At 41.0% G+C, this 25,645-nt stretch overlaps 1 protein-coding gene across 3 annotated transcripts; it reads left to right on the plus strand.

The window, feature by feature from the left end:
• The first annotated feature begins 15,430 nt into the window (after positions 1-15,430).
• Positions 15,431-25,601, plus strand: ENPP4 (ectonucleotide pyrophosphatase/phosphodiesterase 4). Of its 3 annotated transcripts, none has more exons than XM_052810349.1 (4): positions 15,431-15,504; positions 17,245-18,109; positions 19,064-19,234; positions 21,667-25,601. In XM_052810349.1, the coding sequence occupies exons 2-4, from the start codon at positions 17,245-17,247 to the stop codon at positions 22,029-22,031; spliced, it is 1,401 nt and encodes a 466-aa protein (XP_052666309.1). In that variant the 5' UTR covers positions 15,431-15,504; the 3' UTR covers positions 22,032-25,601. The 3 variants fall into 3 exon arrangements, with proteins under 3 accessions (XP_052666309.1, XP_052666311.1, XP_052666310.1); XM_052810351.1 differs by having other exon boundaries at positions 21,670-25,601; XM_052810350.1 differs by lacking the exon at positions 15,431-15,504 and adding an exon at positions 15,545-15,652.
• The last annotated feature ends 44 nt before the right edge of the window (positions 25,602-25,645 follow it).

Here is a 25,645-nt window from a genome sequence, read left to right on the forward strand (position 1 = left end):
GTCATAAGAAATAAGTGGTTGAAAATTTGAAAAATTGATACTCTCATTAATGCCCATATCCATCCCTTTATTTGAACCCCTCGGCAGGACTTCCTACTGAACTCTACACATGTTCATCAATGCTGGGTACTCTTTTACTTTTCATCTGCTTCTGCAAAATGCTCAGTTCTGCTCAGCAAAGCACCAACATAACTACTAACTTAAGACTGGGCATCCATGTGGTTACATTATGATTTGGTTCTGCTCTTTTCAAATAATACATGCTAAAAATTAGCTATGTCCTGTGACTTCATGTTCTAAATTATTAATACACATTTTTGAACAAAACTTTCTCAACAGATACCAATATGCTCCATAAAACAACAGAAAAGCCAACTCAATGGGAAAGAGCATGATTTTTGCAGTGATACAAGGAATTAATCTTACTGTCCCTGTTAAGAACACAGTCTGTCATTTATAAGAGTTCAGTTCAACTTCGTGAGTCAGTAGGGAGCTAGCACAGGGTTCTGCCATCAAGTTAGAGCCCTCAGACCTTCCTGAACTGGAAACAAGGGAGTGGGAAGCATCTTGCAGGCAAAAGAGAAACGTCCTTTCTTTCCCAGCTATTGATTTAATGAAGTTTTACTAAAGGATGCAATAATCCCAATGGAAACAGCTAAAAGTTTAAGTTCTGAAGTACAGAGAAGTTAAAAGCAGTATCTTTCTTAAAATGGCATTCTTAAATATAAGTACTGGTATCCAGCGAAAGCGCAGGAGGCAACAGGCACAAACTGAGATACAGGAAATTCCATTTAAACATAGGAAAACGCATTTTTACCATGAGCGTAGGACACTGGAGTGGTTGCACAGAGAGGTTGTGGATTCTTCATCTCTGGAAATATTCAAAACCTGATCAGACACAGCCCTGAGCAACCTGCTCTAGGTGATCCTGCTCTGAGTAAGGGGTTGGACTAGATGATCTCCAGAGGTGCCTTCCAGCATCCTTAACTCTGTTACCCCAGTGCAGTGATCCAACATGCATGTTCATGATGCTAAACCACTGTATTAAATTTGTATTGTTTGCATAACACTAGGTGTTTATTGCTCGGGGTAAAGAATTACCTTCCTTGTTTTGGGAACTGTGTTCCTACGGCACAAATGTGTACAGAGAGGCTATAATCTGTAGCCAGTCTCAGGTCATCAATAAACCAGAAGGGCAATAATTTTCTTCTGAAAAGAAAATAGAGGGACTATTCTTTAAATAACAACTCAAGCTTCAGGAAAACAGAAAGTCAAAATTTTCAAAGAAACTCAGCCTTCAGAACAAACACACTGCTAAACAGGGAAATTCAGCATACAAGTGAAAAGGTGGGCCTCTGAGCAACAGCTACAATTAGGTCAAGCTCTCCTATGCACTCAGTAACATAGCCTGTATGTCAGTCATATTTCTGTTCAAATTTCAAAGACTTTTGTTTGAAGAAATTACAATGTTATTGAAAGGGCATTAAGGTGGCTGTGACAAGCCTGGACATGCTGGATTGACACAAACATATCCATGTTGGTATATGCTACATGTTGGTACATGCTAGATTCTGCTATTAAAGGTACAGGGAATTCCCTGATGAAAGCCAAAATTTTTCACCTTATGGCACATCCTGAAACAGTCTACTGATGATGACATAGTTACCAAGTACTGATAATCAGTGAAAGATGAGTTAATGTGATTTAAACATGTTTGTGGTCTCTAAACACAGAACAGACTACAGAAAAGATTATCCAGTCTGACAAACTATGGTCCTAATGCAACAGCACTTACAATATTTTGATGAAGTTAAATTTTGATTCTAGGCAGCGCACTGCAACTAAGCCAGCTAGACTGTAAATTAGACACCATTTAATCCTTCCACTTTCTCTGGTTTTCAGTCAGCAGCGACCTCTGTCTGACACTCACGTTTCCAGCCACTCAACAGAGATATTTTAGTGCTACAAACAAAGGAAGGAGTAAATAGTGGCAGAATTGTCATTACCACTATTGTCCCACAGCAAAAAGTCACTGTTGATGTCTGCAGAAAAGAGCAAATCCAGCTCATCAAATCCAGCTCATCAAATCAAGCAAATCAAAAGATGAACCCACTGGCCTCAGGTGGACTACAGACCACATGAGAAGGAAACTGTCTATGAACAATAGCCATTGACACAACTGAGAGATCTGGTTCCTATGTGCAAGGAACGATAGCCCTCAGGTATTACACAATTCTTGTTATATATTACTCTATGACCTTCCACTTTATAGGCTGACTTTTGCTATCTAGATAATTAAAAATAGCAAAGCTGGATCTGCACTCCGTGGAGTTAGTGCTTTATTACCTTGATACCAGAAAGAAAGAAAAGCAAAAATGCAAAAATGAAATGTCATCAATTCCTCAATGAATAAAATGCTGTCGTAGGAGTTCAGTTCAGCCACCCACCCAGAAGTATGCAGTGCCCTGCCCGTTGGGCCTCCAGCTCCTGCTGGAGGAGGATCACAGCAAGGATCACCTGAAAGCCTCACATCTCATCTTCCAGCCAGGTAGGGATGTCTTGGGGCTCAAGGACATCTCAAAGGCAATAGGCACTTGTGTTTTGGCAAGTGAATAGAGTCCAAAGTTTGTGCTTCTCTCTAGACGAGCTGATAGGCCCCTTTATGGGATACTCGGCTACTCTGCACAACAAAAGCAAGGAAAAGGACTTCCTCAATCCTTCTCCATGACAGTTCTTTTCAAAATGGCCCTCTTCCCAATTTTCAGAAATTCAAATTAACCCCATCATCTCTGCTTGTATGGGAGCATCTGCACGCATATTCTTTTTTCATGTGCAGTAAGAGAGGACACCATTATTCTGAAACAAGAGGAACGTGAAAGAATAAGGAATAGAAAGAGATGATTTTAAAGCCAAAATACAACACTCATGTTGCTAACACCATGAAGTTGCTAACAAACAAAATATACTCAATTGCTGCAACTTTTAAAACACGTATGCAGGACTACAAGCAGAGATATGAACTAGAACTAACACCATAGACATTGCTTTGTCCATAGAATTAACGTATTTTTAGCAACGCCCATGATCCAGTCAGAGAAACAGGACAGCTGCCACTTCAAAGAGCCATACAGTGTAAGTACTATGAAGATAACAAAAAGGCCAAGTGCCCCCACACATGGCTCTCACAGCCCACTTCTACAGGAATCAGTAGCAAAAACCCTTGTGGCAGCACACATGGACCCAGAACAATTCATGACCCAGCAATTAATAGATACTCCCTCTCCTGAAGGATACACACCTTTTTAGAAGAGTAGCTGCAGTTAAACTGAAATTCAAAAGAAATGGCTGAAGTTTTGTGGTTTGTCTTGTGCAGAATAAGACTAAGTAACCTGACAGCCTTTTCTTGTTTGTTGTTTTTTTTCATTTATTAATAACTTAAATTATCTATCTTTATGCAAAAATTAGAAAAGCAATCGCAAAGGGCTTTCACATTGAGAAAGGAGACATGAAGGGGGAATAACAACTTTTCATCTACAGGAAGACATGACACAAAGTAAAAATATTTAAATCATAACTTTCTTAATGCATTGAAAAGAATCTCAAGATTCTGTTGACACTTTGTGGAAGTGATTTCCTTGATCCTACAAGTAAATGTAGGATAACTTTTTAACTAACTCAGTTTTCCAAGAAATCCAACATTTATAACAGGAACCAAAGGAAGTATTAGGAGAGTCCACTAAGGCATTGATCTCCCCTAGCTCATACAAGATAATCAGCATCTCAGACCAATGCAAAGGTTATAGTGTGTTCTTTCTTAAATAAACTAAATTAACCAAATACAGATATTCCTGAAAACACTTCTGCGTGTGGTAACAAAATCTCTTACCCTGCTTTCATAGCACCTGTGGAACTGAGGAACAGATCCTGATAATCTTATTTGTGCTGAAAAGTGACAAATTTCACAAGACTTCTGTTGAAATAACAGAGTATTACACTCAAGGTGTATAGTCCTATTGAAGGGAAACAAGAACTTGAAAATTTCTCTCTCATGTAGTTGAAAGGAGGAACTGTCAGGTCTGTGTTATGGCCTAATAAATATTGAGAATGGTTGAATACAAGAGCCCTTATGAAGGGAAGTACAGTGTTTATTTAAGGACACGGGTGTTTATGGTTTAGAAATTCAAGTAAGACTTTACAAGGTTGGAGATGTGTGAAAGCCCCCTCAGTAATTTATACCTAACTTGAAATTAATGAAAAATACATGTTAAAATTGTCACAGAACTACATTAATCTAACTAATCACAGAAAGACATGAATCTAAATATTGAAAGAAATAAAAGAAAGACCTCTTTCAGGGATGAGCATTTATGGAAATATTATTGCCATTATTTAAACTATGTATGTAGTTTTCTTCATAGCATTAATAACTATCACTTTTGACCTATTAGCTACTAGATAGATAGTGAAATGCAGGAATAGCTGAACTAGCTTAACTAAACTTGAACTAAATTAGTTCAAGTAGTGGCAGCCTAGCTGTAACAGCAGTGAGATTTCACAGAATAAATTGCAGCAACAATCAGAATACTTTCACCATACTCATACTTCCACATGAAGTGAAGAAATCCCAGGCATCTCCACACAACACATCTTCTCCTTCTGTGCCTTAAGATGTAAGAGGTAAGTGAATGGATTGGCCCCCTGCAGCACACAGGCAGCAGAGTTGGGAACAAAGCAGTGGGTAGCTGTATTTTACTGGTTTGGAGGACATGTACATTGACTTGGGGTTTAAAAGTAGTGTATTCTTAGAAGCACCCAAGCTCTTACCTTTACAAACAGGAAAATCTCACCATCTTCCTGAAAGTTGTCAGTTTCTCCGAAGTTATTGTTAAGGGGGAACTTGAGGGAAGTTGAAGAGTTGGAAGAGGTGCTCTGGCTCCGACGCAACTGGAAATCCAGAGGAAAATGCACGTTGCTCTCAAACATCATGCCCTCTACGTGTTTATCTTCCAGGCTTGGGCTCATCAGATCCACCTCCTGGTATGGGTGGTCTTCTTCAGCACCATGGTGAGATGAAGAACCATCCTCCCCATCAGCCTCATGCTGGGAGGCCACAGAATTACTACAGCTATCTTCTGAGCTCTCTTGACTACTATCCATGCTCTCTGGGATAGTAGTGATGGAAGAAGGAGATGCTGGCTCTTCATGATCATAAAGATTACCCTGTTTGTCTTCCTCAGAGTCTGGAATCTCATAGCTATTGGTGTCATTAACATTTTGATAAACGTTGGTAAAGACCTGATCTTCCATGACTGCTGGCTGGTGAGTTTTGCCTGCCTTCTGGTACCTTTAGAAGACTACAACTGAAGTGAGATATTGACAGACAAATGCTCTTCAGGAGGAAGCAGAGTCTGTGGTATGCTTTCTGAATGCTCTGCTACACATGGCAGATCTCCAACAATCATTTACTGAGAGCTTTAAATCAACAACTACGCTTCCACTGAAGTAAAAGGTAGGGCTGTCTCACTTTTAACCCTTTTGTTGATCTGACTGCTGGTAACTATATCTTAGGAGCTGTAATCACTTCTTGTTCTTCCAGATATAGCCTGGCCGAGTATAGTGAAAAACAACTGAAGCACCTATCAGTACTAGAAAGCTATGGTAAAAAAAAAAAAATGTATGCTTTCCCAGGAAGTAAAAAACAGTTTTACTGAAAATCTTATGTGCATTTTGTGCAAAGAGGCAGAAACACAGACTTCACCCATTTACTCATATTTTCAACACACAAAAGCCTAGCTTCAAGGAAAAGCAAGGCAAAACTGCCTCAACAATACGAGCAATCATCTGCAACGTTTCAGTGGTTACTTACAACATCATCAACAAATAATGATCGTTTATAAAAAACTACAAATAAAAAAAAAATTATAAAGTGGTCTATCCACAAGAAAAAGGCATCAAACTTGAACTCTTTCCAGTTTTGCCACTGGTTCACTTTAGGACCTTCAAGAACTCACTTCACATTTAGCAACTTCATCCTCTCACCTATAGAGTAGGGCCAAAACTGTAAAAAGTTTTGTGAGCTGCCCTGGAATCTAGGAAAAGAAAGCACTGAATAAGCATTAACTATTATTACGTATACTTAATATATCAATTACTTATAATCATATTTAGGTTATATATCTCCATGTCATAAGACATAGACCCAAGTTGCCAAAGCTGGGTTAATGCCACTTGACTTTAGCAACCTAGTTAGCCACCTTGTCTGTATAGCTCCTTTTCTCTAGAGAACTGAGAGACACACAAAACTCCACAGAATCTAAAGCGGATTAATAATTCCAGTTTTGGCATAAAATGAACTGCCCTCTTAAAGACAGATGCACATTCCAGAGCATCTGAAATCAACAGAGCTGAAACTCATTAAAGATCCAAATCTGAATTTGAATTTTTTATGAGAACTTCAGACCTTATTGACTAAAGACTTTTTATCTGTATGTTTACTGCATCTGGATTATGTAGATTATTACGAGAATTCTTAGAATCTAATCTAATCTTAGAATCTACAGGGGTCTACAAGAAAGCTGGTGAGGGACTTTTTACAAGGGCATGTAGTGATAGGACGAGGGGTAATTGTTTTAAACTGAAAGAGGGTAGACTTAGATTACATGTAAGTGTAATGGTGGTGAGGCACTGGAACAGGGTGCCCAGAGAGGCTGTGGCTGCCTCATCCCTGGCAGTGTTCAAGGCCAGGCTGGATGGGGCTTTGAGCAACCTGGTCTAGTGGAAAGTGTCCTTGCCCATAGCAGGGAGGTTGGAACCAGATGGTCTTTAAGGTCCCTTCCAACCCAAACCATTCTATGATTCTATGAATTATATTTAACCTTTTGGTTTTGAGCCAAAAGGAAAAATAAAGGTGTTTTCCTCCTGATCCATCCTTATAATTTCCTGAAAGGTAATCGCCACAGCCAGGCTGGATTTCTAAAAGAAACATAGAAGAGAGAGGTTAGAGAGAGAGATTGTAATTCCAGCCATCTCCAAACAGAACGACCACGGGACACATATTGTTTCACATGGCAGAACAAGTGTTGCCTGCCTGAGATTTATGATTGTAGTTTACTGTCATTATTCTTACATTGAACATTTTAGACTACTAATAAATATCAAAAGCAAACCAATACTTCAGCTTATTAAACTTGGATTCACCTTCTAAGGCCCCTAGATAACCCCCAAAGTGCCAAAAATCATAGTCACAACCAAGTTTAATCACTGTAACCGTGAGGAAAAACACTACAGCAGAATTTCAATTCCCTACGTGGAACCAGCAATACAGTACAAAGATCCAGGTAAGTATCAGAGATCAATGAGATCTCTTAGCTCATGACTGCATTTCTGGCCTGGTGCAACTCAAGGACTTCAAGGATATGTAACCCATATCAAAGCCTAATTTCAACTATTAGTACCCACAAATTTCTGTCTGGCACAAGTGGTCCACCAGCAAACAGAACGAAGCACATCTCCTCTTTACATTTTATGTATGTAACTCAGCCACAGCTCTGAAATGTGTGTTGTGTAATCTGTATTGCAAACTTCTGGCATTCAAGACCAGCTATTAGGCTAACGATAAGACTGATTTAAAATCATGAGTTTAAATTACTAAAGCTCAAGAAACTTGGGAAAACCAATGAGCCAGCTAGAAACTTTTATAACTTTAATCTTTTTTATGAATTTTTTTACTTTTAAGAAAACACTTGCATTTCTTCACATTTTGTAGAAATACAAATGTATTTCTACCTGTGTCTGTTCAACTTGCTCTGAGCATGGCCTTGATAAGCAACTCCCACTGATCTTCAACCTCTTTTTACAAAGAGTGCTTACAGGATCAAATATGCTGGGATCATAAAAATTCTCTCCTTAGTCACTCCACTGGCAAATAACTCGAGGAAGAAAAGAGAACAGAGGCATATTCAGCACGCAAAACAAAGAGCAAAGTCCAGTTGCACGGTATTAAATCAAATGACTGAATTTTTTTTTTTTTTTCCCCTCCACGAACACGACATTAGCAGGTTGCAGCAGCACCTGCTGGAGGGTATAAAATATCACAGGTAAAATAGGGAGTAAGAGCATAACATATGAGTATTATTTTAAAATAAATATATACAGTTGATGTGGATTTCATTAGTCAGAAATTTGAGTTACCTAAGTTCTCCTTTCCTCTGCCCCCCTCCAAAAGCAAAGTACCATTCTACTCCCAAATCCAGACTTCATTCTTGTGACAGATAAAGGCCCAGAGTATACCTGACCGCACTTAAGAATTTATCCAAGTAAAAATCAGGTGCATTTCAAATCACATTATATGAACCCACCACTGGTTTACAACCCTTACATTTCATTTTCAGGGAAGACAGAAATAACTTTTGAATTGTGGCAGAAAAATTATGTGATAACAAACAAGATCAAAACTGAGGCACCCACATTGTAACCTGAGATACTAGTGACCTGGCCTGCTCCCCTGTGTCCAGTGCTGCTCTCTCCCTATTGCCCAGCCAAAAATGCTCCGCTCCAGCAAAGGAACAGGGCAGAGCAGCCATGTGCACGTGTGTCCAGTGAAATGGGACTTCCCTCCTGCAGAGAAGTGAGAGAAAAGAGGTTGTATGAGGCAGGAGAGCAGAAAAAGGTCTCGGCACCACTTTGTGGTCCATTCTCCACAGGAAAGTGAAGCCCTCTGAGTAGCAGTCCCAGCCCCACAGCCACAAGAATGGAAGATTACAAAAACAGAGATCACCAATTTCATCCATGCCCTAAATTCCTCTGCTCCCAAATCTAGAAGGTGTTGAATTAATGTGGTAGGTAGTAATAGCAATACTTTCCGCTATTAGTTATGTAATTCAAGTTGTGTCACTTACCATTGCGTGTACCATCCGTACCCATGCGAGCCAGCTGATAACACCGGTTACTTGCTTTCCAGAAACACAAATAACCACATAAACCATAAGCAGCAAAATTCATATAAGGACAGAGAACACGAGCAACCAAACTTCTCATTTTCAAGGTTTATTTTTTACTTCACAACTGAATTTCCGTTTTTACTCTAACCTTATTCTTTTTAAAGCAAGAAGTACCAGAATTAACATGACCATAACTCCAGTCAGTATACATAAGACACAAATTACAGTCAACCAGCAAGATCTCTTGGGTCTCATTTTTAGAAACTTTGTTTATACTAAGTTCAGCGCGCTGCTGTTCAGCGCCTAGATTAAGCTAATCACTGTTTCCTTCTACAGTCCAATGGACAGCAATGGGCATCTCGGAGTATGTAATAAAAAGAGGTGCAAAGAACTACGTCAGAAGGAGATTAAGTGTATTCTGGAGATGGTCTTTACTACTGCAAAACTCGGTCATCTGAGCTCCCTAAAATAGATGGTTTTTTAGACAGCAAGGTTGGAATGCACCTACATTTAGAAGCCTACAAATGGACATCAAAACTCATGCTAGGAACCTAGATAATTGCCTGGTTCACTCTGCAGAGATACACAGCACTCAGTTCAGTAGCCCAAACACACACAGCCATTCATCGGTATTTAAGTTGTTTGCTGACCAACTTGATTTTATCTGAAGGACAGCAAATATAGTAAGGGCCCCAACACACTTAGAATAGTATGTTAAAATCAGCTACTGAAGCTTTATCTCTTCACCCTGTAACCCTAACAGAAATCAGCACGTCCAGCTTTGACCGACTTTAAAATGTCAAGCAGAAGATCAGCTTGTAAAGAAATTCCTGCATTGCTAGAGTCAGTTATCTGTCACCTCCAGAGCAGAAGAGAAGGGTGGAAAGAAGGAATAGTAACAAGAATGTCAGACCCCTAAATAGCATACCTCACATCTTCTCAGAGATTAATAATTAAAGGCAAAAAGCCACATTACACTATTTAATTCAGATTCCCAATACAACAAGACTTTTACCTGGGTGCCCCTTTATTAAAGCCAATAACTTGCATGTCTTCTAGACGTTCCACAGTATGGGAAACTTCAACTCATCCATCAGTGCCATGAGTAGCTTCAGTAGTTAATAGCCCTGTTTAGAAATAGCAACCTGTTTCTATTGGAATTTCTCAGGAGGTCATTTCCAGTTGGTTATTGCTATGATTTTAGTGTTTTATTTGTTCTCCATGAAGATACTTGCACACTTTAAGCAAAGAGCCTGTAAACCTTTCTTCATAACATAAACAAATTGAGGTCCCTCAGTTGCTTGCTGTAAAGTATCTTTTTCCAGCCATAAGAGAAGCAAGAAAAATGAATAGTTAAAACGAAACACTCAGAGATCTTGGAAACAGCTGAACCCAAAACTGAATGATGGTGAATGTTTTTTATGTCAGTAGAAACTAAGGGATCTTAGCATCCCACAGGATCCCACATTTGTCTGCACTTATGAGCACTCAATGCAAAAATCATTAATGTTCCTGGCCATTCAGGATGCTGGCTTTACAAAAACAACTTTTTTTCTTTGTAAAGCTCAAACATTTCCAAAGCTTTGCAACATGTAGTTCAAGTACATTATCAAAACTACACTGTGGGCTCCAGGAGAGAGACTGTTTATGGTTTACAGGCACATTACAAGGGAGTTGCAATAAAACATACCACTTTGTATTCACTCCTGACTGCACTAAATACCTGGATGAAATCAACCGCAAACAAATTTTCTTGCATTGTTTCCGCCTCAGCTTTTACTTATATGGTTAGCAACACCTCATCTCTTCACAGTTCATAAATAGTAATGCTTTATTCTCTGCCAATCTTGCACTAAACAACATGAGGAGAAGACCTTCATCCTGCATTCAGATCTTTTAGGAAGTCTCCATGTAGGGTACTTTTCTGTTTTGGCTCTGTGGTCTCCACAAGAATGAGAGTCTAATGTTCCTCTACCCAGTTATTCCTACAGCCATTAACACTCACAGACCTGCATAATAGGAACAGACTGTGAAAAACAGCACTCTTAGAGGTCCAAGCATCTGCAGCTCGCCACAATTTTTCAAAATGGGTGTGATTTGGTGAGAAGGAGGAACAAGACTGTTCAGTATGGCCCTGTTCTGCTCCAGCCTTTAGATGGTCACCTTTGGACATCCAAGAAGATCACTGGAACCATGCTGCTATGAAGTGCTACCTTATGAAGGACAAGAAGTTGCATAGGTATGCTGACAATTTTATCTGTATTCTATGTGTACATATGGAGTTAGTTCCTCTTCTGAAACACATGCTTCAGCTGTTTCATATTAACTGTTGACATGTGCAGCTATAGCAGTTTCTGTATTCTACTTAAGACGTACTAAGGAAAATAAAACACACAGAAAAACCATTTCAGAAGACAGTGGTTTGGTGGAAGACTTTGATCATCACACTGTTTCACGCAAGAGTCAGCACATCCTTGAAGCAGGCCTCCAGAAATCTGTTTGTTGCTCAGACAACACTGACCTGGATTCTGCAGTCTTGAGGGGCTGGCTCATGAATTCAGGACCCCACTGTAATAACGGTGATTCACCTTCAGCCAGATTTTGCTTTTCTACTGACACTTCATAAAAGGCATATTTAAAGCCAACATACCAGTAAATTTGACTCTGCATAAGACAGACACTTCTCCACTGGGAACTAGACAAACAATAGAAAATTATTTTGCACAGGACACTCAACTCATATTATCATCAGTGTTTAGTTGTTAAAAATACCAGGACTAGTCACTGTCAACAGACATTTGAAAACTTGCTTTACCTGCTGCAGGGCCTAAACAATTATTCCTGATTTGGATGTTTCAAAGCCCTTTATCTGTGGTATTCCAGTTCCTTTTAAAAAACTTTGTTTGGTTTGCTCTCCAACTCCACGGTTGGAAACTCCATTAGAATACCTGAGAGCCTAAGAAATATTGACTTTTTATTCACCCAACTGCTCCAAGGCAGACATTTTTGTTTGCCTCTAAAATCTGGCATCATTTCAACATCATTGTTTACCTCTGAAACTAAGCACCCTTAGAAAGCCCAGCAACCTGGCTTCAAGCTTGTTGACAGTGGAGGCTCTAGTAACTGAAATAGAGAATGCAGAGACACCACACGACTCTGTATCACCCTGTCACGCAGCCTTAGGGACATCGTTCCACAGACAGTTTGAGAAACAGTGTGGTTAAGAGCCCCATTTTGTGCATAGCCTCCATATACAACCTATTCTTCAGGTTAATGGGCACTAAAAGCTTAAAGTCTAATACAGTTTAACAGCTGTGAGTCACCTAGCTCTTTTATGGTTTTATGAAACGTCTTCCTATTTTTTCTTCATCTCAACTATATAAAGATGCATCAAAACACAGTAAATGATGGATTAAAAAACTAGTCAGCAAAAATGATCAGAGATCTGTCACATGGATAAAATTGAGAAAAAAAAGGAAAAATACAGAAAAATGTTTCTCTTTCAATATTCAGTTATTTTAACTCTAAGTAATGAAAACGCCCTGCTTTTTCTTAAGAAAGTACTTAAGACAGGTATCTGAACTATTCGTGTGCAACAACTAGTTTTCATCTGAATAAATGAGGAGTTGCTTCCCCTCCACAACACGGCCAACGGGAGGGTATAGTTTCCCATCTAGAAATTAAGGGTTTTACTAAACCTAGCCAAACACTGAGAATATTTAGAGGTTGCCTACCTTTTACTTCCTGTCATTAACTAAATTCCACTGACAGAAACAAACATGTGCAATGGTTCTCGAGCTGCAAATGCTCAATTCTACTACAGCAGTAAGTCTGTACAGCTTCTGGCAGGATTTAGCATGGTCTAGTGCCTAGAACTGCAGTCTATACAGACAAACGTGGGGTAAAATACAATACAGGGAGAGATTAAGGTGAGGAAAGGCAAACATCTTGGTAGTTCCCAGTTTTACTTCTCTTAATATAAGTAACTCACCCATTTCTTGTAGGCATACACTGTATGAGCTGTATGAAATACGTGATACATGTTGGCTAGCCCAGTTCAAAGTCCAGAGTTTGCATGGTATGCTGCCTTTATGATGTGTCAAACTGGACACATTATGTTAGGCTGGGCTCATGAATAGGTGAATATTTCAAATAGGTTTCAAAGCACATCAGTAAGGGTAAACAAGACATTACTCATACCTTTTTGGACTGAACAGCTGAGTAAGTATGCTGCCAAACTAGGTTAGCAAAAGAGCCTTGATGCTTAAAATTTGCCTGTATCTCTGCATAAAGTTTGTAACAAGAACTCCGTTGTAATTTGATGAAATTGTCTAAAAGCTTGCACCTGTTATGTATTTCCTTGACCTCTAATTCACTCTGTGTAATAAATATTTTGAAGGAAATACAATAAAGTAATTCATAAAGGACACTTATTTCCCCCACATGATCAACTGTCATGTGCATATTTACAAAGCGGGGGAGGAAAAGGGGGAGGAAAAGGGGGAGGAAAAAAAAGACCTTGACTTGAACTTGACATGTAACATGTAAATAGCTGTAGGAAGTCTTATCTAGCTCACCTGGAATTCTTTTTTTTCCTCTTTTACAATCCTGTGCTTTGCCATACCTGCTACATTCCATAAATCAGGGTCAATCAGAGGTGTGTCTCTTTATTCAGCCCACTGTACCGCATCTTTAGAGCCACTCCACAGTTAGCATAATCTGCCAAACTCATACATATGTAAAAGCCATTAGAAAGAAACAAGCTCAAATCTATGCAGCATTCAGAGTGAACACACAGAATGAAATTCAGGTCCTCTACCTAAGTCAATCATGAAGCTATAGACATGTCTTTTTCTCAGTTTTTATGATGAAATTTAAAATGGAGCAACAATTTCTTCTCTGTGCTGTTAAAGCACACTTATTTTCTCTGTTTACACAAAGCTGATTTCATTGTTATTCAGCACCAGTAACTTAACAGGTTTTGCAGAATTACTAATCCCTTTTCATAATAAAAGCAAAACCAAGGGAATGTAAACTATTTGCCTTAACTTATGGAGCAAACCTACAGCAGGACCCAAAACAGACCTCAACCCATCATACCACACACTGCCTTCCCGAAAGCAGCACTGGCATTCAGAGTACTTACATTAACCAACACACACATTTTCCTGCATGTATTCTAAGTTTTAGGGTAAACCAGCGTTGTCACAGGAGAGCGCAAAAAGGTCATATGCGGGAAAGAGTACGAAGTCAACTTTCAGAGCTGTGTGGCCAAAAGGGAGCAGGAGTCACGGAGAACAGATTTGCAGTCACGCTGACAACCACCGCTGCCTTGCGAAGGCCGCAGCCTAGGGCTGCCGCGACACCCGCAAAGGAGGCAGGTTACAGGCATCCCGGGGGAACGCAGGGCAGCTCCCAGCAAGGCAGCCCGTCACAGCCTCGCCTCACCCCACCGCCTCCTTCTGCACCCGCGGGGGGCCCCAGCAGACCTAGCAAACAGCCTGTACCCCTCACCAGCAGGCCTCACCGTCCCACCTCGGGGTCAACCCACCCGCATCCCAGCCCAGGGAGGAGGGGGCCGACACGCCTCTCCTAAGAGCCCGTGCGCCCCTGCAACCCGCCACGTTTCCCTGCCTGGGACAGCCGCCTCCCACAGCTCCCCGCAGCCCTGCTCCTCTCAGCCCCCTCTCCCCCCGGCTCCCTACAGCTCCCCTCACCTCAGCCCCCCCCGGCTCCCTCCAGCTCCCCTCAGCCCCCCCGGCTCCCCACAGCCCCCATCACCTCCCCTCAGCCCCTCTTCACCTTAACTCACCTCTCCTCAGCCCCCCCGGCTCCCTACAGCTTCCCTCACCTCAGCCCCCCTTCACTTCACTTCACCTCAGCCCCCCCCGGCTCCCTACAGCTCCCCTCACCTCAGCCCCCCTTCACTTCACCTCAGCCCCCCCATGGCTCCCTACAGCCCCTCTTCACCTCAGCCCCTCTTCACCTCAGCCCCTCTTCACCTCAGCCCCTCTTCCCTCAGCTCCCCCTGGCTCCCTACAGCTCCCGTCACCTCAGCACCCCTTCACTTCACCCCATCTCACCTCAGCTCACCTCCCCTCAGCCCCCCCGGCTCCCTACAGCTTCCCTCACCTCAGCCCCCCTTCACTTCACCTCAGCCGCCCCGGCTCCCTACATCCCCCCTCAATCCCCCATGTCTCCCCACAGCCCCCCTCACCTCAGCCGCCCCCCCCCGCCTCCATGTCTCACAGCGCGACGCCCACTCCGCCGGAACCAATCGCAGCTCCCGCCAGCGGGCCCCCGACCAATCGCATCCGGCGGAGGCCGGGCCCGCTGACGAGCTCCCCGCGCTAGCGCAGCCCGCCCCGGCCAAGGCACTGCTCGCTCCGCAGCCGCTAATGGCAGTTGAGGGCGCGCTGGGCGGTCGGTGCGCAGGCGCTCTGCTCGCCCCGTCCCGTCCCGTCCCGTCCCGTCCCGTCCCGTCCCGTCCCGTCCCGTCCCGTCCCGTCCCGTCCCCCCGCCGCAGCCGGTCACCTCTAGCGCCGCGACGGAGCGGGCCCTCACGGTGGGGTCGGGGCGGAACCGCGGCGGGGAAGCGGGGAAGCGGAGGGCGGGGGCGGGTCTCCCGCCGGGGGAGGCTGTGGTGAGTGGGGCTGCCCGGGGACAGGGCCGCGGGACCGGCGGCGGTGCCTCGTCCCGGGGGCCGTGTGGCTGTAAGCTTTCGGGGCCGGGGTGACGCGTTCCTTTACCGAACGGAGCGGCTGGAAGATGCGGGCGGGAGGTGGAGAGGTTCGAGAGCCGGGGGGCTGCGGCGGTGACGGGTCTGTGTAGCCGGCTGCCGTCCCGCGTGGGGAAACAGCGGTGCTCCGCGTCCTCGCAGGACCTGGGAGCTGAGGTTGCGGTCTTGGGTCTCCCTGCGCCGTGAAAAACGCTGGTTCTGCTTTTTTAAGCACCTGAAAACACGAAACGGGTGATTTCCTGCTCCATTGCTCATCTCATTTCTTCCCCCCCCCCCCCCCCCCCTTTATAGGGGCTGTGTGTTACAAGTCCTCTGTATCAGGAGAGATCTTAATGCTGTTCTTGACGGTCCTTTCTTCTAACAGTTGTATCTTCTAAAGAAATTTTAACTGTTGCTTGGGGGGATGGTGGTGATTTCCCACGCTTTGAATTCCTCTCACTGCTAAAGCTTTAGCTAACATTAAAGCTACTTACACTTTTAAAATAATACGGTTTTAAAGAGTTTTGGGGAAAAGGTTGAGATAGGTCAGAAGATGCTACCTCAGTTAGGAAAATACCTGCTGTTCCTCCTACAATCACTCTAGTTTGTGCAAGTGAGATAAAGGAGAAATTTGCTGTAGTGAGGCTCTTGAGAAGTAAATATGCTGTGTAACGATATTGCAGAAGTTTTTGTGGAACCTGCAGCTTCACTTCCTCTTCCTTAAAGGCTTATAGAATAATTCTGGACCTTCCTGAACAAAGTACTCCTGTCACACATCATAAGTTTAGGGGGGGGGGGAAATCATACTGCTTACAAATCATACCTTGCATTCGTAATAGTCATGAATTCCTTGGTGAGAAATACTTGCCTCGTGGCCAAGGTTACTAATGATATTTTTAGGGTTTTGAGAGAGAGAGAGAAATACGATACGTAAAGAACAGGTTTAAATACTGTTATGGTAGATGTACAACAGCTTAGAAGGAAAACAGAAGTAGAAGCTACTCCTGGCAGTTCCATGTATAGAGTAAGCAATGAGTAAATAAGAATGTTGAAAGGCTCAAAAGTCTTCCAGCAACTTGAGAGGGTGGAAACTGTGGAAAAGGAAAGGTGGGATGAAAAAGAAAAATCAGAATTATAGTAGAAAGCAAACTTCTGGTCTGAACAGTGATATATAAGCAGGATTTAGACTTGCAGAGGACTCTTAAATGTGGAGCCAGAGTTGTTCAGGTGCCTGTGCTTGAACATGAGGAAAATATACTGATTGTCTGTCTTGAAATGTAGAATTGTAATCAGACACACAGAATGATGGAATAATTGCTTAAAAGAGAGAAAACAATTCTTCCTTTCGTTTAGTCTGGAATGAAAAAAAATCTCATTGCTCATTTGTTTTAATGTATGAAAAACTATGGCGATATATGAGAAACATCTGAAGTCAGTAGGGAAATAGACTGTTGACTTCAGTGGTTGTTTAGACTGGTTATTTTGCAGTTAACCTCGATAAGGAAGATTTCCATAATGTATAGCTAGTTAAACTGGTTCCAGTACAATTATTTTGTGTTACATGCCTTATCTTTTTAAATTTTTCAGATGCATCTGATTACCTGCTGGAAATACTTTGAAGTATCAACAATGAACTCGATGTTAACATTGCTTTTTTCTGGAATAGTTGCCTGTTGTGCTCACTCTACTGGGGACTCAGTATCCAGGTTACTCCTTGTGTCCTTTGATGGCTTCAGGGCTGATTACTTGGAAACCTATAAACTTCCTCATCTTCAGGAGTTCATTGAGGATGGTGTGCTTGTAAAACAAGTTACAAATGCTTTTATCACCAAGACTTTCCCAAACCATTATACCATAGTGACAGGCTTATATGAAGAAAGCCATGGCATCGTGGCTAATGACATGTACGATGCAGATGCCAAGAAAAAGTTTTCACAGTTTAATGATTCGGATCCCTTCTGGTGGAATGAAGCAGTTCCAATTTGGGTAACAAATCAACAGCAAGGAAATGGAGCAAGTGCTGCTGCAATGTGGCCTGGTACCGATGTAAAAATTAACGATACGACCCCTCAATTCTTTTTGAAGTATAACTTTTCAGTAACGTTTGAAGAGAGAGTGGAGAAAATTGTTGCATGGCTGAACAGCTCTAATCCAGTAGTCAGTTTTGCTACATTATACTGGGAAGAACCAGATGCAAGTGGGCACAAGTATGGACCAGATGACACTGAGAACATGCGCAAAGTATTAGAAGAAGTGGATAATCATATTGGTTTCCTTACTAATAAATTGAAGGCTTTTGGTTTGTGGGACACTATTAATATCATAATAACAAGTGATCATGGAATGGCCTCCTGTTCTGCAGAGAAGCTAATTATCCTGGATAAATGCATTGGTCGCAATAACTATACTCTGATAGACAAGAGTCCGGTTGCTGCAGTGCTGCCAAGGCAGAGTAAGTTTTGGTTGTTTTAAGTTGTACACTGAGAATTAAATCTTGTTGGTCTTTCTTACTGCTAAAAAGTACACACTATGGTAGACTGTTCGCATCTTTTGCAAAACCAGTGTAGTTCATGTTGCAGAACGTTGACATCATTTAATGAATAAGCTAAAGGATGTTTTTTTATTTAGAAATTACTTTGTTTTGGTAATCAATGGGCCAAGGAGAGTTTCTTGTCAAATTGCTATGGTGGTAAAGATGGTCCTGGTATAGCTTGTTGAGAAAGTAGATAGGCACTTAGTATGCCTGCTGTCTTGTTGCTCACTTAGTCTATATGGTTGTAATTCACAGTGAGCATGAAATAAACTCTCATGTTTATTCACAATGAAAAATGTCATTGTCTAAACTTCCAAGTAAAAATCGAAACCTAACTTTGATTGCTTTACCACTTCTGTTTCTGTGAATGAAACTTCAGTTTTCATACTGTGAATTCAATTTTTGTATTTTGGAGTGGTTACTAACAGGCATGTCTTAAATCATGACACTGCTGGTCTCAGTTTCCACAACTGTGGCCAGACTGTAGCAATTCTAATGGACAGAGTGATTTATACAGTAACAAAATTTAACACTTACAGCTTTGGATAAAATATTGACTACTTTGGTGTGTGATTGCTTTCTCTTGATTTCTGTGCTTGCATTTTGCCCTCCTCCCCTGTAAGCCCAGAGGGTAAGTTGAACTGTAGGTCTGAAACCATAGCTGTGAGGTGCTGATTTAAAATGAGAGCAAATTGTGAAATCCACCTCAATACATGTAATGTTTCATTAGGGCCATGAAAAAATCCTTTTCTATATGCCTTTTAAAAAAATAATTGTTTTGAAAAAAATGGATCTTAGGTTTAAAGACAGATAATTGCAGTAAATTGGGTACGTAATTGCCAGCTGTTTCACATGCGGTTTTTTCCTTGGCAGACAAAAGGGACGTGTATAACTTACTGAAAAAATGCAACGGTCACATGAAAGTATATTTCAAAGAAGAAATTCCAGACAGATTTCATTATCGTCATAATAAGAGAATTCAACCCATAATTCTGGTTGCAGACGAAGGCTGGACAATTGTACAAAACGAGTCACTTTCAAAACGTAAGTGTTTTTTCCTCATTTGTGCTCGTGGTGGGTTATGTTGGTAAACTGTCTTGTTTTTATTCCAGCCATCTGTAGAATGGTCCTAGTTCAGCTAGTGGAGTCTTGGCACTGTATCTTTAGGAACATCTCAGCATTTTCTGTAACATCTCAGCCTGAGCCTGGAGTGTTTTAACAGATGAGGAAGAGATGGGGGATATTCCGTTGCCTAAAGCACTTTGTCATGTTCAACTTAACTCTTAAAAGTGTACCACAGGCTATTATCTTAGGCAAGCTAGCAGTCTGTCTCAAGCTTCTACTAGAGTGTGGTTTAACTATTTTTTGTATATAAAATATATATATATATATATAGGGGAGCATAAATTGAAGAATGCAAGACACAACATTTAATGTTACAGTACATATATGAGGAAACAAAAACAAATGGGAGGAAATACTAAAAATAATAGGAACACAACAATAATGGTCAAAGAAGCCAGAGTTCTTCCTGTTTGTTAGGGCCATCAAATAGCATGTTTTAAAGACAAAAAACAAAACAGATGTTAATTCACACAGTGCATTGCTAAGCTGTGCACTTTCTTCCTGCTAGATGCTATGAATGTCAAATTACATACATATGTATGTGTATATATATGTGTGCATGTGTGTGTTTATAGATATGTATATACATACATACATGTATATATAATTCTTGGAAGAAAAATTCATTGATAGGAATTAAATACAAAGGTGCCAACTTCCAGATAGTTTCTGAGCAGCCAGCAGCTCGAGGCTGGTTGGTATGTCAGGGCTAACCCTGTTGGATACTTCCCAGACTCCCTGTTATGACTGCTGTCAGAGACATGATGCTGGGTGGCGTAAACTCCCGCTTTCACCCAGTTTGGCTGTTCTGTCTGCCCTTTGCACATCTAAGTTCAAATTTTCTCATTATTTGTACAAAAGTACTGCTTTTAATGTAAGGTATGTTTATATTTTAATTCCCCTCCAGATTTGCTACAATCATCTTCAAATTGACAACACTTAGCAGAGGTGTTCTCTAATAGAAGTCTCTTTCTTATTTATGGTTAGATCCAATTTCATGTACCTAAAACAGTTAGTAAGTGTATATTTATAAGTAACAGCATTGTATCAGTTGAAGTGAATCACTTTTCAAAACAATTTTGCTAGCCAAGGCTTCCCAGAAGCCGGCAGGGGAGGTTTTAGCCTAAAAGGCTATTTAAATGTTTATTGTACTTGTCTTCATGGACAAAGTGGCAGTGTAATGATTAGCAAGGGTACCAATACCTGTACTGTATCTAGCAACGTTGGCACACACCAGCCCTCCTACTTCAGAGGTGAAATATAGGAAACTTCACTGGAGAGGGGACTTGGAACAGCTCTGTTGAAAACAAGCAAGTAGTAGAAGGAAAAAAAATGTGATCAAGAAGCATAGGACTGCATTAAAGCAAACAAGCAAGATGCAGTGCGGTAGTATCTTTGTGGTAACAAACACAATGGTGGAAAACATTAAAAAGGAATATTGGAAGTATACTGAAGTGATGAGTGTAATGTAATCAATAGGAATCTTGATGTTTCACGTCAGAAACTTCAAGGAAGCAGCAGCCGAGGACAGTTCTCAGGGAGACTTGTCAAACTGTTACTAATAAATGAACTCAAAACTTAAATGCAGTCACTCAAATACTGTGCTGTGTGCGCTATGAGAAATTTTTGGCATCTTGGACAGATTTTTCAGCCATGTTACTAGGAAATTTGACTATGGCTGCTTTTTAGCTGTTTATATTCCACCAAAAATCGGAGTGAGTAGGTCTTAAAAACCTACCAAACGTTCAAGTACTGGTGACTTTGTAGCCACAAACGTTTTGTCGTATGCCTGTCACAGACATTATAATCCTTTGACTGTTTTTTGGGGTTTGACTATTTGGGTGTCCCTGCACCTGAAGTACCTAATCTGATAAGCATGATTTCAGGGTACTTAATATGCTTGAGCCTAACACTATCAAGGGGAAAGTGCTTGGCTTTTAAGAAGTAATTAAAGTGTCTGCTTTGCAAGGGGGAGATGTCTTTCCAAAAATCTGAGAAGTACCAATTTGCATTCCAGCTACGGACTCGTCGTGGAGTGGCAACATCCTTTTCAACTTTGGCATGAGGAGTGGGAAGGGGAAAACTGAAAATGTTGATGACCAAAAGGAAAAGAGATAATGGTGGGGGGGAACCACGGCTGAAGACCAGTATGGGAAAAGACTTCTGGGGATTGAGGAAGAGGGAAGGAACACTGGGTTGCTTCAGTGTTTCATCCAACAGTTGCTTTTATGTTCTGCATTAGTCCCTGGTTAAAATATATGCCTTTTGGGGGTGGGGGAGAGACAGGGAGGGGAATACTTGATATGCAAATGCAAACTGTGACATTAACTCTTTACTTTGCATTTCTCCAGTAGGTGACCATGGCTATGACAATGCTCTCCCAAGCATGCATCCGTTCCTGGCTGCTCGCGGGCCTGCTTTTCATCGGGGTTACAAGCAGAGCACAATGAACAACGTTGATATTTACCCCATGATGTGCCACATCCTGGGACTGACACCACAGCCCCACAATGGCACTTTCAGTAACACCAAGTGCTTGCTCGCTGACCAGTGGTGCGCAAATATTCCAGAAGCTATTGGGATAGTTATTGGGGCTTTTATGATACTGACTACTTTCACCTGCATTATAATAATCTCAAAGAATAGAGTAGCTCCCCCACGGCCATTTTCCCGACTTCAATTACAGTATGATGATGACGATCCTTTAATTGGATAGCACGCAGGGAGCCTGGTCTCACTTGCTAAATAGTGATTTCAGGAAAAAGAGTTTGAACTTGCACTGGATGGCATTCTTTGATGCACTTTAACGGTATCTGTATAAAATACTGTACAGTGAGATCTTGCTAACTTGTTTGTATGTGCTACCTGACTAGGAGTCCTGTAAAAATATTTTCAGAACAAAAGGGTGAACACGTGGCTTTTTGCTGGAGGAGATGCTTAACAAAATAAGGATGCTTAGTTTTTCCCTCAAGCCTTTGAACATTTTCCAAATTAAATTCCAGAGTATGAACTAGCCAGGATAGATTAATTTTAACATTTGTAAATTATAATTGTTTTTTTGTATTATTAAATTTAAATTAATGGTGACTTCTTTTATTGGTCTTGTACCTGTATTGGAAAGAAGATCTTTTTTTTTGTAAGAGTTGGAAGTTGTATTTGGACAGTATGTTCTGATTTGTTCTTAGATTTGGGGATAGAGGGTGTAGAGAAGATCCAATACTTCTGTTTCAACCCTAAGCCACCAATATGACAAGAAACTGGTGAGAAGGAAAACGGAAGTTGGTGAGGAAAGAATTGGTGCATATCACTTCTATTTTGAGCAATAAGTATGTGGTTCAGCAGTTACAACACTGGGCAGATGGCTCTGACATTTCTAGATGTGTGTCTGTGGATGTCTTAGTTCCACAGTTCCTGCACTTGCAGAGTTTGGATGGTACTACTTGCTTATCTCAAGGATGCCGATTTAATCTGAGAATCCTTGGATTACTCAGTTTAATGGGCTGTAGTAGTAAAATTACTGCTTCTAAACCCTGTGAAAAGTTTGTCAGGTGTAAACTCTGCTGTAGGTGGTTCTGACCTGTGTACCAGCTGATAGTTATCTTTTGAAGGCTGTCATGTGCTAAAAAGCAACAGCTTAAAGTTTGACATGCAATCATCAAACAAGGATTCCAAACTCTTATTTTAAACCCTGGAAATTTAAGGGGAAAAAAGTAATTTTTTTTTTGAGATAAGATCTGTTACCTGTACTGTCTGAGTTGTATAGATGTAATGTTCTGGTGAAGACCAGTGCTAATGGTTCTCTTAATTGAAACTCTTGATTCCTTGTTAATGGTCAAGTCTAGTAACTTGCCATAAGAAAAAATTAATTTGATTTAGAAAGCCTTAGTGGTACCTTACCTTTTAGTGAGGAAAGAATGTGAGTTAAATTGTTAATGCTAACCCAAAAAAAGAACTATAGTTACCGAGTCCATTTCCTACAAGTTTGATGGTTTTAAGAAATGAGAGAGCTGAGGCACCTGGTAGCATGCAACATGGTTTCTTGTTCACAAGCTCAAATTCCAGGCAATTTGGTATTAGCCACGGACTACCTTTTAGTGATCCAACTGGAAGGAAGTATGGACTTCAGAGGGAAGGGTTACTTTTAACTGCCCACTGAAAAAAATACATTTGAGTTTTAAAAATTATTTGTGGAAGCTTTACTAATTTGTATCTTTGAGGATTCTGTTTTACTGATTAAAAACACAATACAAAAACTAACCTGTTCTGTTTTTTTTCCCCCCCTTAAACTATTAGTACTACTTATTGACTAATGCTTTACTCTGGATTAATCTGAACCTGAAAGAGGCTCAGGCCCCTTGAAAAATCTGTACCGTTACTGACAGTATACTGGATTTTAGGCTGTTGATATAATAGAGCAATAACTAGACTGAACACAGAAGTCACTTTCTTATCCTGCTGGAAGATTTAAAGTAATTAATTACATACAATAAGAGGTCAGGTTAATGAGTAACTGTGAAGTGAATGTTTTGCAGGGTAGAACCCAGGCTTAGAGATGCTGTAAAAGGGAGGATGCTTGAATTCCTACGTTGGAGAGAGCTGTTAGTTTCTTTTGATTTTGCTAATAACAGCTGCCATCCTCAGAGGGTGGCACACTTGCTGGGAGCTGCTTTGCATCATCTATATATGGAAAGGCTTGACTCAGCTAAGTTATCTTTATCTTTCTGGCAGATGTGGTAAGACCAAACTGTACTGTCCTCTACCTGTGAGGGTTTTTCTCCTAGATGCTAAAGCTGATTAGCACGGTATATGCTCTGCTCTACTCTTCCTTTCTTCCTCCTTCCCCCAAATAGTTGTCATACAGCATGTGACTGATATGCAGAGAGGAACTGAAAGCACCACTACCACAGGCCAGGTGTCAAGGTTACCACCAAAATTTTAATTACCAGAAATGTAAATGTTGACTGAAGTGCAATGGCAGCACTCTAATCTCAAATACAAATATTGTTACAGATGGGGAAATCTAGGTCTAAATGCATTTCTCCTCCTAGCTCTGGTTAGCTCCTGGTAAGAATTGCTATAGGCAACCGAGCTCTTATCAAACCAGAAAGTGAGTGGTAGTATCTAGCAGAGATCCTTATTACCCTCTACTCCTCCCTTTAGCATTGAGACTAAACAGTGCTATTGTGGGAAGGGTTTAAAGAGAAATTTAAGTATTAATCAAGAAACAGGATAAACTATGTGCCAATTGCATTGCTAATTATTTTCAATTCCAAAGATGCAGTATGGTCTATAGGATGCTGAGTATTCTTCCCGGCACAGTTCTATGCTGCTGGCAGGGAGGGTTTCAAAGTAGCTCTTATACATCCAGGATTTCATACAGATCATGTACAAATCAAGAGAATCTAGAAAAACACCTCTTTCTCCTTAGAGACAAAGTTGATATATTTAAAGATGATTTTTTTTTTAAAAATAGTGGTAGTGCCTTAAACATGATGAAATATTTCCACTACCTAGTTACGGTTTGTATGAATTATTGCTTGTGAAAGTCAGCAGCTGATTTCCTTTTGAATAGCGAATTCAAGACAAGAACATAAGAAGCTGTGGCTTCCGCCTTCCTCAAAGCTGTGATAAAGGAGACATCCCACAACAGTTTGTGGCAACATGTAATGACTTGCTAAATATACACAACTCTGCAATGTTCATACAGGGCATATTAGTTTAGGAGAACTTCTTAACACTTAAACTAGCACTGAAGCTTAGAAGGGAATAGGGGAAGTTCATAACACTTACTTCCCAGTAGTAAAGACTGATGTTTCATTATATTGACTGCCTCCAAAAAGGAACTCAACACTGGGTAAAGAAGCCTTAAAACATCCACCCCTCTGGGTTTGTATGCTTTTTGTCCATTAGTACCAGGAAATGGTTCCAGAATTGAGGCAATTTCAACTAACTATAGGTCCAAAACACTTGTTTCAGGGGGAAGTTTAACTTCCTGTAAATTGAAAAGAATGTACTGCCTATGAAAATAAACCAACAAACAACATCATGTACCTCCAAGGATCAGACCACAGGGACAGATGTTTGCTTTAAATATGCATGGTACCACCTTTTATTGCAAAAAAACAGTAATAGAGATTTGTTAACTTAATATGATTCAGATTAGGATTTCATTATGGAAAGGCCGTCCATTTGCAATGCTGCAGATACCGCTATTGAACTTGCCACTTTCATGTGCTTGCAACAATTTTTGTAGTCTAACATCTAATAAATGCTTCCATTACCTTTACTGTAGTACAAACATGCCATTTCTTGAAAGATATGTACAGCAGC

Source organism: Harpia harpyja, chromosome 15 (assembly GCF_026419915.1).
Source record: "Harpia harpyja isolate bHarHar1 chromosome 15, bHarHar1 primary haplotype, whole genome shotgun sequence".
Lineage (NCBI taxonomy): Eukaryota > Metazoa > Chordata > Aves > Accipitriformes > Accipitridae > Harpia > Harpia harpyja.